The sequence below is a fragment of the Canis lupus genome, chromosome 35 (assembly GCF_003254725.2).
Source record: "Canis lupus dingo isolate Sandy chromosome 35, ASM325472v2, whole genome shotgun sequence".
Classification (NCBI taxonomy): domain Eukaryota; kingdom Metazoa; phylum Chordata; class Mammalia; order Carnivora; family Canidae; genus Canis; species Canis lupus.
The window spans coordinates 9,758,323-9,771,526 of record NC_064277.1 but is presented as its reverse complement, the minus strand read 5'-3'; the positions used below and the strand labels follow the sequence as shown (position 1 = coordinate 9,771,526).

At 37.1% G+C, this 13,204-nt stretch overlaps 1 protein-coding gene across 1 annotated transcript in view; it reads left to right on the top strand.

The window, feature by feature from the left end:
- LOC112659662 (uncharacterized) overlaps positions 1 to 13,204 on the top strand; it is a gene marked incomplete at its 3' end in the record, with an annotated part of 258,850 nt that overhangs the window by 38,321 nt on the left and 207,325 nt on the right. The window contains exons 4-5 of the mRNA XM_049106032.1: positions 1,730 to 1,853; positions 4,374 to 4,607. Coding sequence (XP_048961989.1) covers positions 1,730 to 1,853; positions 4,374 to 4,607 — 358 coding nt within the window. The remainder of the gene's footprint in view (positions 1 to 1,729; positions 1,854 to 4,373; positions 4,608 to 13,204) is intronic.

Below are 13,204 nucleotides of genomic sequence, written 5' to 3'. Positions count from 1 at the left end.
GAGGTTTACAAGACATTATATACAAGAGACTTAATCATAGGCTAACTTATAATAGTGAGAATTGGAGCTAACCTAAATATCCAACAATAAAAGAGTTTTGGTGTAGAAAAAAAGCTTAATCTCATGGAAAAGTCCTATAATGCACAAAGTGGTATAAATATGGGTTACCAAATAATATTTACATCACGGGCCTCATTTTGTAAAGAAAAGGAAGAATAGGTCTCAGTATTTTATCCATGTTTATCTCTGAGTTGTGGACTAATGGATGACTTTTGGGGGGCCTTTTATATAATTAAATTTCATATAATGTGCAAATATAAACATCTATTTATATAATCACAAAATTAATACGTGTTTTATATGAGGGGGAGAAAAGAGTAATAATATGCCACAGGACCTGATTCAAAATGAGCTCATGTCTGGTCTGGCTCCTGCTCCAAGGTATGACTGCTCCAAGGGGACACAAGTCTCCAGATTTAACTCTAGGTACCAGGTATCCTGTTAAAACTCTGTATTAACCTTTTGATGTGCATTGTGTTCCTTTTTAACTAAGGGAGGTATTTTTAGAAAATCTTTAATTACAAAGAACTGGGATTGCAACTAAAGATCTTTTTTTTTTTTTCTCTTTAGGATGATAATCATGAATTCAGCATCTGATTATTTAGATTAAGTTTTTAGGATATTTCATGAGTGCCTTACAATGCTTGCTAAGAGAACAAAGAAAGAAACTGAGGAAACCATTCCCTTCTGGTTAACATAACATGTTTGATGTTTACTAATGAAATCTGTTTACCTTCATAACTGTATAATAGGGCCATTAAAGACAATAGATACAGTAGTTTAAAAGTAATAAAATTTACAACAAAGTGTATTTAATTTGAGATTGAATTGCCAGCAAATGGGTGTCCTAATGAACCCTTGTGTCAATGTAGCTCTAACCAAATTAAGGGAAATCATTTCTATCACCAGAAACTAAATCAGCTGTGAGATCCAAAAAGGCCATTCCTCTGGTGGGGGTACAGTCATTGTCACAGATGGCCCTGCTGATGGAATTAAGCTGAAGTCAGGAGAAGTGAAATATAAGATCCTTCCTAATTCAAATGAATATGGGAAAGCAGGAGAATGTTGTTAGGACTCGTGAAGCTTAAAAAAAAATAATAATAAAAATAAATAAATAAATAAATAGTCAGTAAAATAGAAGCTCAAGTAAAGTCACTAAATGTTAATAGCAGGAAAAAAAAAGCCTGGGGATCACTTTGAGGGTAGAAATAGCTCTTAATCCCTGATCATTGCAACAAAAAAAAAAAAAAAAAATGAAGTTTATGTCATACATCAGCTATTTATCTATTTAAAAGATTCCTTCACTCCAGAGGTTTTTTGTTTGTTTGTTTTAAATAAGATTGGAGGATGGGGGTAGAAAATGAAGTACCAAAAGGGCTTACCAAATATTTGATCTTCTGGTCTTTTCTGAAACGAGCCACATTTTCATTGTTGGGAGATCTGCATTGGATATAGTGAGTCTTGTATTTTATAAGCTGCCATTTCAAAAGCTACTCATCTCTCCAACTTTAATCAATGGTGGTAATGTGGCATTTATCTAATACTCAGTTAATCTGACACAATGTTTAAGGAAAACATCAAATTGTGCTGTGTTTCCAAAGGCAACCCTTTTCATTATGCCCATTGTCGATTCCTATTCCTTTTATCTCCCCTCTTCTGGTAACCGCAGCAGAGTGCCAAGTCAACCATTAATTGCAGACCTAAACGACTGTAGAGAAGACAGCGCAGCCCAGCTCCGCACCCTCCCAGAAGTAACTCATGAATCAAAGGGAGCAGCAGGACCTTGCTGGCAGGTGAGGCTCTCCTGACGAACTTTTTCTCTGCTGCAAAATGTTAAGTGATGAGATCAGTTGTTATCGACTCACTTTCCTGGTGTGCTTTTTCCTCCTGTGGGCCCTTCTGGAGAAAAAGAGCTTGAGCAGCTCTTAGTAAATATTTTTGAGCAGAACTCTATGCTAAAATAGAATGGCTAAAATTCTCAGCAGTAGGGCCATAGGAATTCCTCAAAACGGTGTCCATGGTGCCAGGCTGGGTTCTCACTAGACAGTGAGGCTGAGCTGCCACCATGCAAATGAGACAAGGTTTGAGATTTGATGAATCTTCTGTCTTCCTTTTCCTATTCATCTGACACTCGCTTTGAGGAAGGTTGTAAATGCAAGAGAGATTGTGGTATAATTCCTCAGACTGGCATTTCTGCCCCCTGGTCACCATTCGATTATCTTCCAAATTGCTGTGTTTCAGAGAGATAAAGATTTTTTATGGCTTGCTGACTTGAAACAACCACAAGAGCCAGCGAAGAGATGGCTAAGCGGCCATGCATAGTAATTCTATTGGTAAATGACAAAATCTTTGTTTGTATGACATTTCCAAAATTACTACAGAAGATGAATCTAAAATACAAAATGTCACATTTGGCATGCAAAACTATCACAACATATTTCAGTATAAAATTCATAGAGGCGTTTAATTTAGAATGTGTTTAATAACTGGGTCTGCCTGCATCAGTAATCCTGCCTTGAGGTTTAAAGAGATTGTCTTATTTATTCACACGGTGTTAATTTTTAAAATATTTTTGGAAACCAAAATATTAAGGTTAAGTCGTTATTGTTAATTAAGATTTTCTAATTAAACAAAAATAATTGTTATTCTGATGAGCTTTTAAGTATGACTTATATGAAAAAACAAAAGGAGTTTAGCAACTTTCACTATTTATTTAACAGTGATTTGACTCCAGAAGCATACTGTCTATATGGGAATATATATTAACACCCACAAAATAAAGTCTAGGCAGGATTAATAAGTACTTACTGTTGGCTGCAGATTAATGGATAGTGCTACTAACTCCAAGAGAGTAACCTGCTTCCAAAAACGACATTATTTTTTGCTTAAAGCACAATGTAATAGAGAATTCTTGGAGGTCAAATTATTCTGAAGACTATTTGGGACTTGTGAGTATAGAAAACATGACTTAATGACATTTGAGTTATTAATAATCCCAGTTTAATTTTTATTTAATCTGAAACAAGTCCATTAAAAACCTTATCAAATTGTATAAACTTTCCAGCACTTACTAAAAATGAAAATGGCCTATTTCTGTCAGCTGAAGGTAAGCAATGAAATTCAAATGCCCCATAAAATATTCTTGAATCGTGTTCTTTGGTTACATACAATGTATGCTACATTGTAGGTGAAAGTGCATACAAATGCTACCCCCTATTTTATCTTTTTACTCTCATTTGAAGCTGATGGGACAGGTTGACCTCTTGTTGAAATTGAGTAAAAGTATGTATCAGATGAGGTATTTGTCTGACCTCCTCTATGTTTCCCTCATCAACCTGGTATAGGGGCCAAGGGCAGGCTGCCCAAAATGTGCCACAGTGGCACATTGATTATCTGAAATTGAAACTACTTGAGAAACAGCCAGCGCAAGACCACTCAGCCCCTCCTCTGTCCCCCTGAACACAGGAAATGCATCTCCCATATGAAAGGTGCCCTCTCTGTACTAAGATGTGAAGAGATGTCCTTATCACCAGAGATTGGAACTTTGAAGTGAAGAAAGCTGTAGAAACCTTGTTATTGATTTACTTTTTTTACTAATCTACTACCTCAGCCCCAATTTTGCTTAGAATTTCTTCCTAATTAAAACTCTCAAACACCTGTTTTCCTTATCCTGTCAATTTCTCACAAATTTATTGTCTCTCTTCCTAAAACGTATAAAAACTGCTTGCCACGGTCCTTTCCATAGGTCTGGCTGTCACTACTGGGTGTCGTTGTGCATTAATACAACTTTGGCTTCTTTCTTCTGTTAATCTGTTTCATGTAAGTTTAATTTGTAGTCCAGCGAAGATCTTGAAGCGTAGAAGAAAAAAATGTTTCCTCTCCTACAGTGTCACATGGTCTGTGGTTAGTGTCTGAGGTAAGAGCTGTTGCCTTTCAGACTCAGAGTTTGAAGCTCACTGCCCATGGTCTCCATCCCAGATATCTGAAAGAGGCATGATGTGTGGTTTTTAGAATATTGGTTTCTTGTTAATTTTATCTTATTATAATAGATGAATGGTTTCTGATGTCACAGATCATTAACATACCATGCTTTAAAACTGGCTAAACTTTCCCTGGCATAATTGGCAGGCTTGCCTTTTGACCTCCTAATTACATATCGTGTGTCCTCCTCTGTTATCATTGCTAATACCTGACAATTACAGGTTGAGTGAAAATAATTGTCCATTTCCCCCCCACTCCCAAGAAGCACACTGTGGCTAATTGTGTGGTGCTACCCAGTTCCTGCATGTTTCAAAGACCTGTCTTGTTTTTAGGTTGAGCAGGGTCAGGCACCTGAGTGTCTTCAAATACAGATAAAATGCGTAAGAGGCCTCAAGAACAAGACTCCCCAAGGCTCTTACCTCCTCAGAGTGTCCTTGCTTCGTCGACCAAGTGGCTGTGTCTTGCAGTGGAGGCAAACAGAGCAGCTGAAGACCAGAACCCACCCAATGAGGCACGATGGAAACTTTTATGATGTGGGGCTATACTTCCATGAAAGCCTTTATGTGGTAAGCTGGTCTTTCTGCACAAATATCACTTTCTATATAGCTTCCCCATACTTCCTATCTGTCCATCTTTTTCATCCCTATTGGTGTAGCTTTAGATATTCAACTTTGTAGTAAACAGAAAGGATTTCATTCATTCATTCATTCATTCATTCATTCAGCAAATACTCAGTAAGCGCCCACTAGGCATGTGTTGTGACCCATAAATGGATACCCTAAGTCCAGTGTAAAATGGAAATGCTATCTTTATTTATCAAGAACGTATAATGTGGGTGCTTGGGATACTTCTTCACCTTTTTTAGGATTTGTGTGCTGAGCGCTTAATGATTCATGTTATTTGGTGTGTAGTACCTATGTACATGTGTGGGCAGCCAGGGACACTGATTGTAGGTGACAAACAAGCTTTAGGTTGGAAAAGAAGTTGGAGGGAATGTTCAGAAAGTATACCATGGGTATAGGGGGAATGTGTTTATCATGCAAAGGGATTCCAGAAAAGATGATGCTGAGTAAGGAAGGAAGAGGTGGGTAAGATTAAAGAGAGACCAGGGATGAGAAGCAGGGTTGGAGATCTTCAAGTTACCTTTGGAAGCAGAGAGGGAAGGCTCAGTTTCTTCTGGGGCATGTTCCAGGGAACTCCAGCCCAATAAAAAGAAAGGGGGTTGGTTTAATCCTGGGACCCTACTTACATGCTGGTGCATTAGATGCTGGGCATGAGCACATGTTCACAAATGTATATTTGCCCTTTATACTATTAAGTTGAATGAGTAAAACAAACATCTTGAGAGTCAATATAGGTATCACAGAGTGCTACTTAAGAAAAAGACTAATTTCTCTCTCAAATAGATAGAAGTGTGTTCTCTCTCCCCATTTCCCCTTAGGTTTTGTGCTAAAAGGTATGCTTTTAATTAATTTTAGCATGTGGTGTTTCATTAAGGGTTGTAATGTATTATTCACATGAATATACTCTTCAGATAGTGTATTGTATTTATTCTGACCAATGGAAAAATTAAGACGAGAAGTAAAGTCATAAAAAAAATGAGCCATTCTGTATAGTAGATCTATAAATACAAACCTAGGAGGCCATTAATTATTTACTTGTAGGGTCCAAGAAGAAAATTATCAACCTTATTATTATTATTATTATTATTGTTTTTGCAAATTTTATTTTTTACATGTCTAAGCCCCTCGAGGACAGACAGTGTTTTGGTTCTTGTTGTTTGTTTGTTTGGTTTTTATTTTTGTTTTTGAATAAGCAGCAACTCTGTAGTGAATTTTAAGAAATAGAAAAGACCTAGTATTCATGAAAGCCACACCACTGAATAAGCGCAGAGTGTCAGATGACCTCTCTGTTTGGAAGTTAGTAGGGGTTAAAAGCAAAAAGCAAAGCCCGCCTGCTGCTGGGAGCCATGTAGTAGTAACTGGACATTCAGTGAAAGTCACAGTTTCATCTTAAGATGTATCCACGATCTACTTGTGATGCGGTTTGGAGAACTGGTAATGCTGACTGCAGTGTTAACACCAGACATCTCTTTAAGACAGAGACCTAAACTCTTCCTAGGATGGCATTCTCCGTAAGCTAGAAGGAATCCTGGATGACAACATTTACTAGGGAATCAGAACTCAGTTGACTCAGCTGTGAGATGGGGATAAATAATACCTGCTTAGCAGACTTATTGTGAAAAATGACTAAGAGAATACTTGTGAAAATCCACAGTGCCATTGTATAGTAAGAATCCAGTGGTTTCTTTTATTATCATTGTTATAATTATTCTGTTTCTTTGATGATGAAGCCCATACATTTTTACCCAGTGGACTTCCATTTTAATATATATAAGAGATGTTTCTATGGCAAGTAGCTTTCAACTGACCTGTGCTTGAGAACAATGTTGGTTAGTTTTTTTCCCCCTCTAATGACAGATCCTAACAACCTTGTGAAGGCTGGGATCCTGTGAAAGAGGTTAGTCTAGGGTTGGATTGAGAGGACATTTTTGCTGGGGGAACCCACTGCCTCTATGACATCAGACCTTGAGGATGCACAGCTGGCATAATTCAGCCCCTGAGCTGAGGTCTTGGTTCTCACCTTAACCTCAGAGAATTTTCCCGAAATGTGGTGTGACTTAAAATTTTAGTTTTTTTTTTTTTTTTTTTTAAAGAATTCAATCAGTACCTAGTGAGCAGTTATACTCTTTTGGTACATTTTAATTAAATACCTGAAATTTTAAAGCATGGAGTTAGGCTACAGAATATGTCATTTAAGGAGCTTGCTGTCTCGAGCCATCTGCATCAATAACTGTTTTATGTTAAAAGGCAACAGAAAGTGTTTTTATTATTGTTCTTATTCGTGTAGTTGCTCATCCCTGGCTCTTGCTATCAGAGCGTGAGCTCTGAGTGCAGAAGCCACATATATTGCTGTGTTTGCTTTGAGAATATTCCACGCATGATAACAGAATATGCTACAGATCAAATGCCAGGAGAGATGAAGAAATGCACTAAGGGACACTTTCAGGGACAGGGGCAAAACCACTACGTGGCTGATGTGGCAAAAATGTTCAGTGCTAAAAAGTGCATTGAGTCTGTAGAGGAAAGCAGAGGCTGGTCCTTCTTTCAGTAGTAAAATGCATTTTTTCCCCCTGCCTGCCAAAAAGAACAAAAAGTATCCTAGAATAGTTGAAATAACAACCCCAAATTTTCTTCCCCTGTGTCAGAAGCAAACAAACAAAAATAATTACCTCCTGCCACAGCCAAGGAAAATTTACTCTTTAACAGCCTGACAAAATGTCACAGAATTACATCCATCCCTTGGTATCACCTAACAAAATCCCAGATCCCTAAAGAAATGCACTAGGCTATTTCACATTCAGTGTATATAAGAGAAGTACAAAATTCAGGACAAAAACAGAAACAAGAAAGGCACCGAAACCTCCAGAACTTGACAGGAAAGAGTAGTCATCTGAGGCTGTTTGATTTCAGAATAAAAATGCTGTTGCTCAAAGTCCTGTTCGTTCCATTGGGTTCTACCCAATAACAGCAAAATTTTCACTAACCACACAATTCTGCCTGCCAGTCACTCTGCTAGAATCTGTGGGAGGCTGACAGTTAAAACAGCAAGTTCTCCCGAAATACGATTTTTAATAATAGGAATGCACATACACAATGCGCGTAAATGCGCATAAGTGTGCATTGCCTATGCAGTTGATATAGGGACATTTCGGATGTTCATGCCATCACTTTTAAAATGCAGGTCTAAGACAGGGTCATCTCCATTGTAACTCCATAAACAGGAGAAATTGGCTTCATAAGGTCTTTTGGGGACGCAGGGCATCTTAGTGCTAACTGGCAGGAGATGGTCATCTATTCTCATGCAGAGAGGAGGGACTGAGAAGCCATTGCCCCAAAGGAAGGGCAAGTTTTAATTACAGAGGCAACCAAATCTGCTGAAGAAGTAAGTGCCTGCATTTCCCACCTGTAAGGTTACGTGGCGAATGGATCTTAGAATGAGGGGGTACAAGGTTACAGCACCAGGGCTGGCTTCCCTTTAGCATCAGGCTGTACCAGGAGGTAAGTTCTTGAAGGTGAAGGTGAAAAGTTTGTGTATAGGGTTTGAGAAGTCTCCTAAGAGAGGCAGCGAATATATTGGTAAGCCCAAAGGTAGTATCACCCCCAACATCCACAAGACTACTTCCAGGTACTACCACTTGAATTTTGTCTAAATAATTCCACATCTTAACACTAGTTTTCCCGTATTGCAAGGTGGAGGTGATCACACACTCAGATGACTGACAAGTCTGAGCTTCAGTCCTCTCATGTAAATGGGGTAAGAACAACTCCCTCCTCATTTGCATTACTGTTAAGAATCATATTAAATTAAATTATGTATTTTAAACTTAGGTTCAGTTTGCCTGATGATTTTGAGTAATTCCTTGGTAGAGATATTTGGAACTTCTTTGTCTTTTGACATTTATCCTGGAAATCTTTCAAATAGAAAGCATGCCCTTCGTTTTTTGTTGATCATGTTCATTAACAACACATAGGCTAGGATCTTTGAGAAGGTCTACTCCAAAAAAAATCTGCCTTTTGTCTTTCAGTTTTGGCAGGATGATGCACTAAGTTAAATATTCAGATTGTCTTAGTCTACCATTCTGTCAGAATCAGGAGTCAAAGGCATAGATTTTTTTTTCAGATTAGGTTCTATAAGCCTGGAAATTCTAGATAAGATATGAGCCAATGGCCTTCAGATGCATAGATGAACACTCAAGAGAGAAAAGAATCTCCTTGGTTATCAGAAATGAAGAGGAAATTGAAAACCAGACAAGTAAGTTAACTGGAGCTGTTGCTGCCCTGGGACAGGGGAAGTGATCAATCTTGGGTATCTAAAGCTTTGGATTTCAATGACCATTCAGGAGGTGAGGCCTTGGGCCCATTAGGCATGGAGTTTTGAAAGAAGGTCTCCTGGATCAAACTAGGATATCTAAGACTTATCCAGAAAGGATAGATTGGACAAAAAAAAATCTGCCCACCAATAGAGGGAAATATAATGAAATTTCCCTTTCTCTATGCTCTGCTCAAAATTTTATTTCTCCTGTTAACCTAGCAATAGAATTCCTGTAATGGAAAATATATAGTGGCTGAAATTAAAAATTTAAAAGATATATTATATAGATTAGACCCTCTAATCTTGCCTGGACTGCAGCACTAGGAGATAAAGAGATGAAAAGGTGAAGTAATTTGAAAAGATTTAGAAGAGAAGGTCTAACACACATCTCATAATATTTCTGGAGGCAGAGAATAGAGAGGAAGAGGGAATAAACACTACACAAAGACATAACAGCTATTAATTTCCCAGATTTGCCAGAAGACCCAGCTCTCAGATGAAGGGGGCACACATTATGAACAGGACAAAGTAAAATCAATCCACGGGTGGACACATAGTGATGGAGCTGCAGATGGCAGTAGTGGAGGACTGACGACAATAGAACAATGTATTTAGGGTCCTGGGAGAAAATCGAAGACGATAGTTACCTAATCTATCACTCAAGAGTCGGGGCAGGGGATGTTCTCAAGTGAATAGGAACAGTTTTGACCAAAAATATTATATTAGCTTCCTAAAACTGTCATGAGGAAAGGCCAACCCTAATAACCTCATCTTACCTTGGTTAAATCTACAAAGAGCCTATTTCCAAATCCCATCAAATTCTAGAGACTCTGGGGGTTAGGATTTCAATATATCTTCTTTTGGGGGACATAATTCAACCCATAACCAATATAGCCTTTATAGAAACTTGCTCAAAGAACAAACAAGGAATATGTTTCAAGAACAAGGAAGAATGAAAGAACTAAAGCTACCTTGTGTTATTCTTTTGAATTTTCTATATTTGAAATGTTTTATAATTTTCCAAAGGAATATTAAATAAACATTCTGCCTTTTTTATTCAATTTTAATAAAATATTAGGCAATTAAGAGCTTTTGAGTAGCAGGAGAAAGAATAAATGATTATATAATTTGTATAATGAAATGATTATTTTTCCAACTAATGAACTCAAAGTTGAAGCAAGGGTTGGGACTAAGACATCTCTTCTTTCACAAGATATGTATGCCACAGTTTGGAAGCACTGATTGAAATTATTCATATATGTTTGGGAATCAATCCTATTTACAATTACAAAGATGAGAAACTATAGAAAACAGTGCTATAGAAAACCATTAAATAAGGAAAATCTTATTCGGAAATCTGACCGATCCTTTGAAAATTTGATGAAAAGTTTTACTCTTCAGTTGTACTGGGTTTCTAATATTCTAATCTATGCAGATAAATACATGTGGAATCTTTAGTGCTATATAGAAAATTGAAATAGGAAATATACTAAACTACTTTTTAAAATGTGAAGTCACAAATTAAGAATTGTGATGATTATAACTGTTTTTACATTATCATTTAAAATATGTCATTGTTCAATATGATATTTAAATATGACAAAAATATTATTGTACTTTGGCATAGTATCTGAGCTGAAAGAACAATTTCTTAATTTTTTTAAAAAGATTTTATTTATTTGTGAGAGACAAGAGAGAGAGAGCCAGAGACACGGGCAGAGGGAGAAGCAGGCTCTGTGTAGGGAGCCTGATGTAGGACTTGATCCCAGGACTCTGGGATCACAATCCAAGCCCAAAGCAGACACTCAACCACTGAGCCACCCAGGTGTTCCAACAGTTTGTTAATTATTAGACAAAACTGCTATGCCTGTGATTCTCATTTTCATTGAGTACAGGGATTGACCAACTTAAAAACAAAGGGTACAAATAATAGGTTAAAGAAGCAAAACCAGCAAAATTCAGGCAAGGAACATTGATTAATGAATTAAAAAAAAAAAGTTCTGAAAGGTCATGTGCTTAGGTTGGGCTAAGCCTCAGGCAGCTCTAACAAACATGACCAGGCTGTCTGTGTGGAGCAGGTAACCCATGCTGACTCCAAATTTGCTGACATTACAGGGTTGTTATTTCTGGAAGGATGTAGCATTCTGGAACAATTTCTCTAATGATTCCATTAAGACCATGGTTTCCTTCAATTTGGGCTTACATATTTCATTTTTCACATTACCCTACACCGCAAAGAAAATAAAAACATGTCTTGGATTGAGTGTCTGTGTCACCAACAGGGGGAAAATCACTCAATTTTGATGGTACTTAACCCCATTTTATTTGATAAGAACATCTGTTTTTTGAATCACATGTCAGTGTGTGAATGATGAAATTTTATGAATACTACTTTAAAGGCAAAAAATAATGTGTCTTACAGTAAGTTGTGGCAATCTGAGGATATTTCAGACCTATGCCATCGTTTGATTGGATGGTATTTAAAAAGCACACTATAGGGAAGAAGCTATAGGTAAAGGAAGATCATGGGACAGAATGTGACAACACAGGCTTCTTTCTACATGATGGATTCACATTGGGCAGACATTTATTAGTCTCTTACTTTCAAGAAGATCTGCTCTGCACTTATTTGTGACTGGATGAGGCTTTTTCTTTGGGTTAAGGCAAATAAAATACATCTTAACCACAAAAAAATCTTTTGGAAAGACTATCAGAGAAAATGTTCTTGTGTATTTGAATATAAAGAATAAATACAGGGGACCAAGGTGTGGAGGATGGTGGTTAAGCGTGTGCTCTTTGCCTTGAATTGAATTTTGTTTCAAAACCTCCTTAGCAATGTGACTTAGAGCAGTCATCTAATCTCTCTACGCCTCTGTGAACTCCACAAAATAATCATCACAAGAAACCCAACCTTGCTGATTTTACAATGTTATTTACCACCAATAGGGTCGTGGTCTAGGGTAAATGTCATACTGCAGCTCAGGGCCGACGTGCTTCAAGGACAAAAGTCTTTTAAAATTAAGAACAAACCGGCTCTAAAAAAAATGAAAAATAAACCACAAATATATGCCTAAGATGAAGTTTTGGCTAACTAAAATATGTTGTTATTTCTAACATGTCCATGACTATATTGTTCCAAAAGATGAATGAGCGATTGTGAACAACATCTATACCCTTAATCTTCCCCTTCTAAAATCGGTGAAGTATTTCAGATCAAGGTAGTGTTTACAGTCTTCACTAATATTATGGCATTTAACCCCAAAAGAAATAAAGGAAGTAGACATTAACATTTCTATTTTACAGATGAGAATCTGCATTATGGAGAAATAATGCTAGTTAGGTAAAATCTTAGCAGGGCAATGTTGGCAATGAACTCCTTATTCTATAACTCTTGATATTCATTTCCTTTCTAGCTCCAAAAATGGCTTTCCATTAACCCCAGGGGCATCACCAGTATTCCTTTGGTCATCATTAGTGAAAGTGGTCTTTTCATCGTATTACTCCAACACTCTCCTTTTGAAACATCTGTTGACTTCCCATTACTCTTAAGATAAATCAGAGTCCTTGCCATGAATTCAGAGACCCTGGTAATGTGGCCTCAGCCTCTGTCCATGGTCTTTACCCTCATTACACTACAGCCAACTTCCCATTATGTACACAAGCACACTCTTAGCACAAGCTGTACATGAGTTCTAGATATCCTACAAGTTTGATGTGCCATTGGATATTTGTCTCCAACGTTAATGCCTGCCTATCCTTCAAGTCCCAAAACTCAATAACTTTTGCTATTGTTTATACACGTGAATGAGCTTCAACAAGATTTCACGTGTTTGAGGACAGAAGCCATACCATATTTATTGGTGTGTTTGTTCAAAGCACACAGTATTTAGTATTCAAAAGAAGCTTCTTAAAAAAAAGGAAATGAAATGTGAAACTCTAGTTATAGATATGCAACAGGTTTAATGTGAATTCAGTCTTTAAAAAATGAGTACAAGGAGATGTCAAGATTATCTTAAGAGTTAAATCTTGGTAACAGTAGCTTCTAAAACAGGTAGATCTGATAGAGAAAAAGGAAATCAATGCAGAGGAAGAGATACTACTTTCACATTACTTATAAATGGGGAGCCCATTGCTGGTAATGAGTAAGAAAATAAACATCAATGTTTTATAGTTTTACAATTTCATGTTTGTTTTCTTCCTTCTTTAATATATAAAAGCAATATTTTAG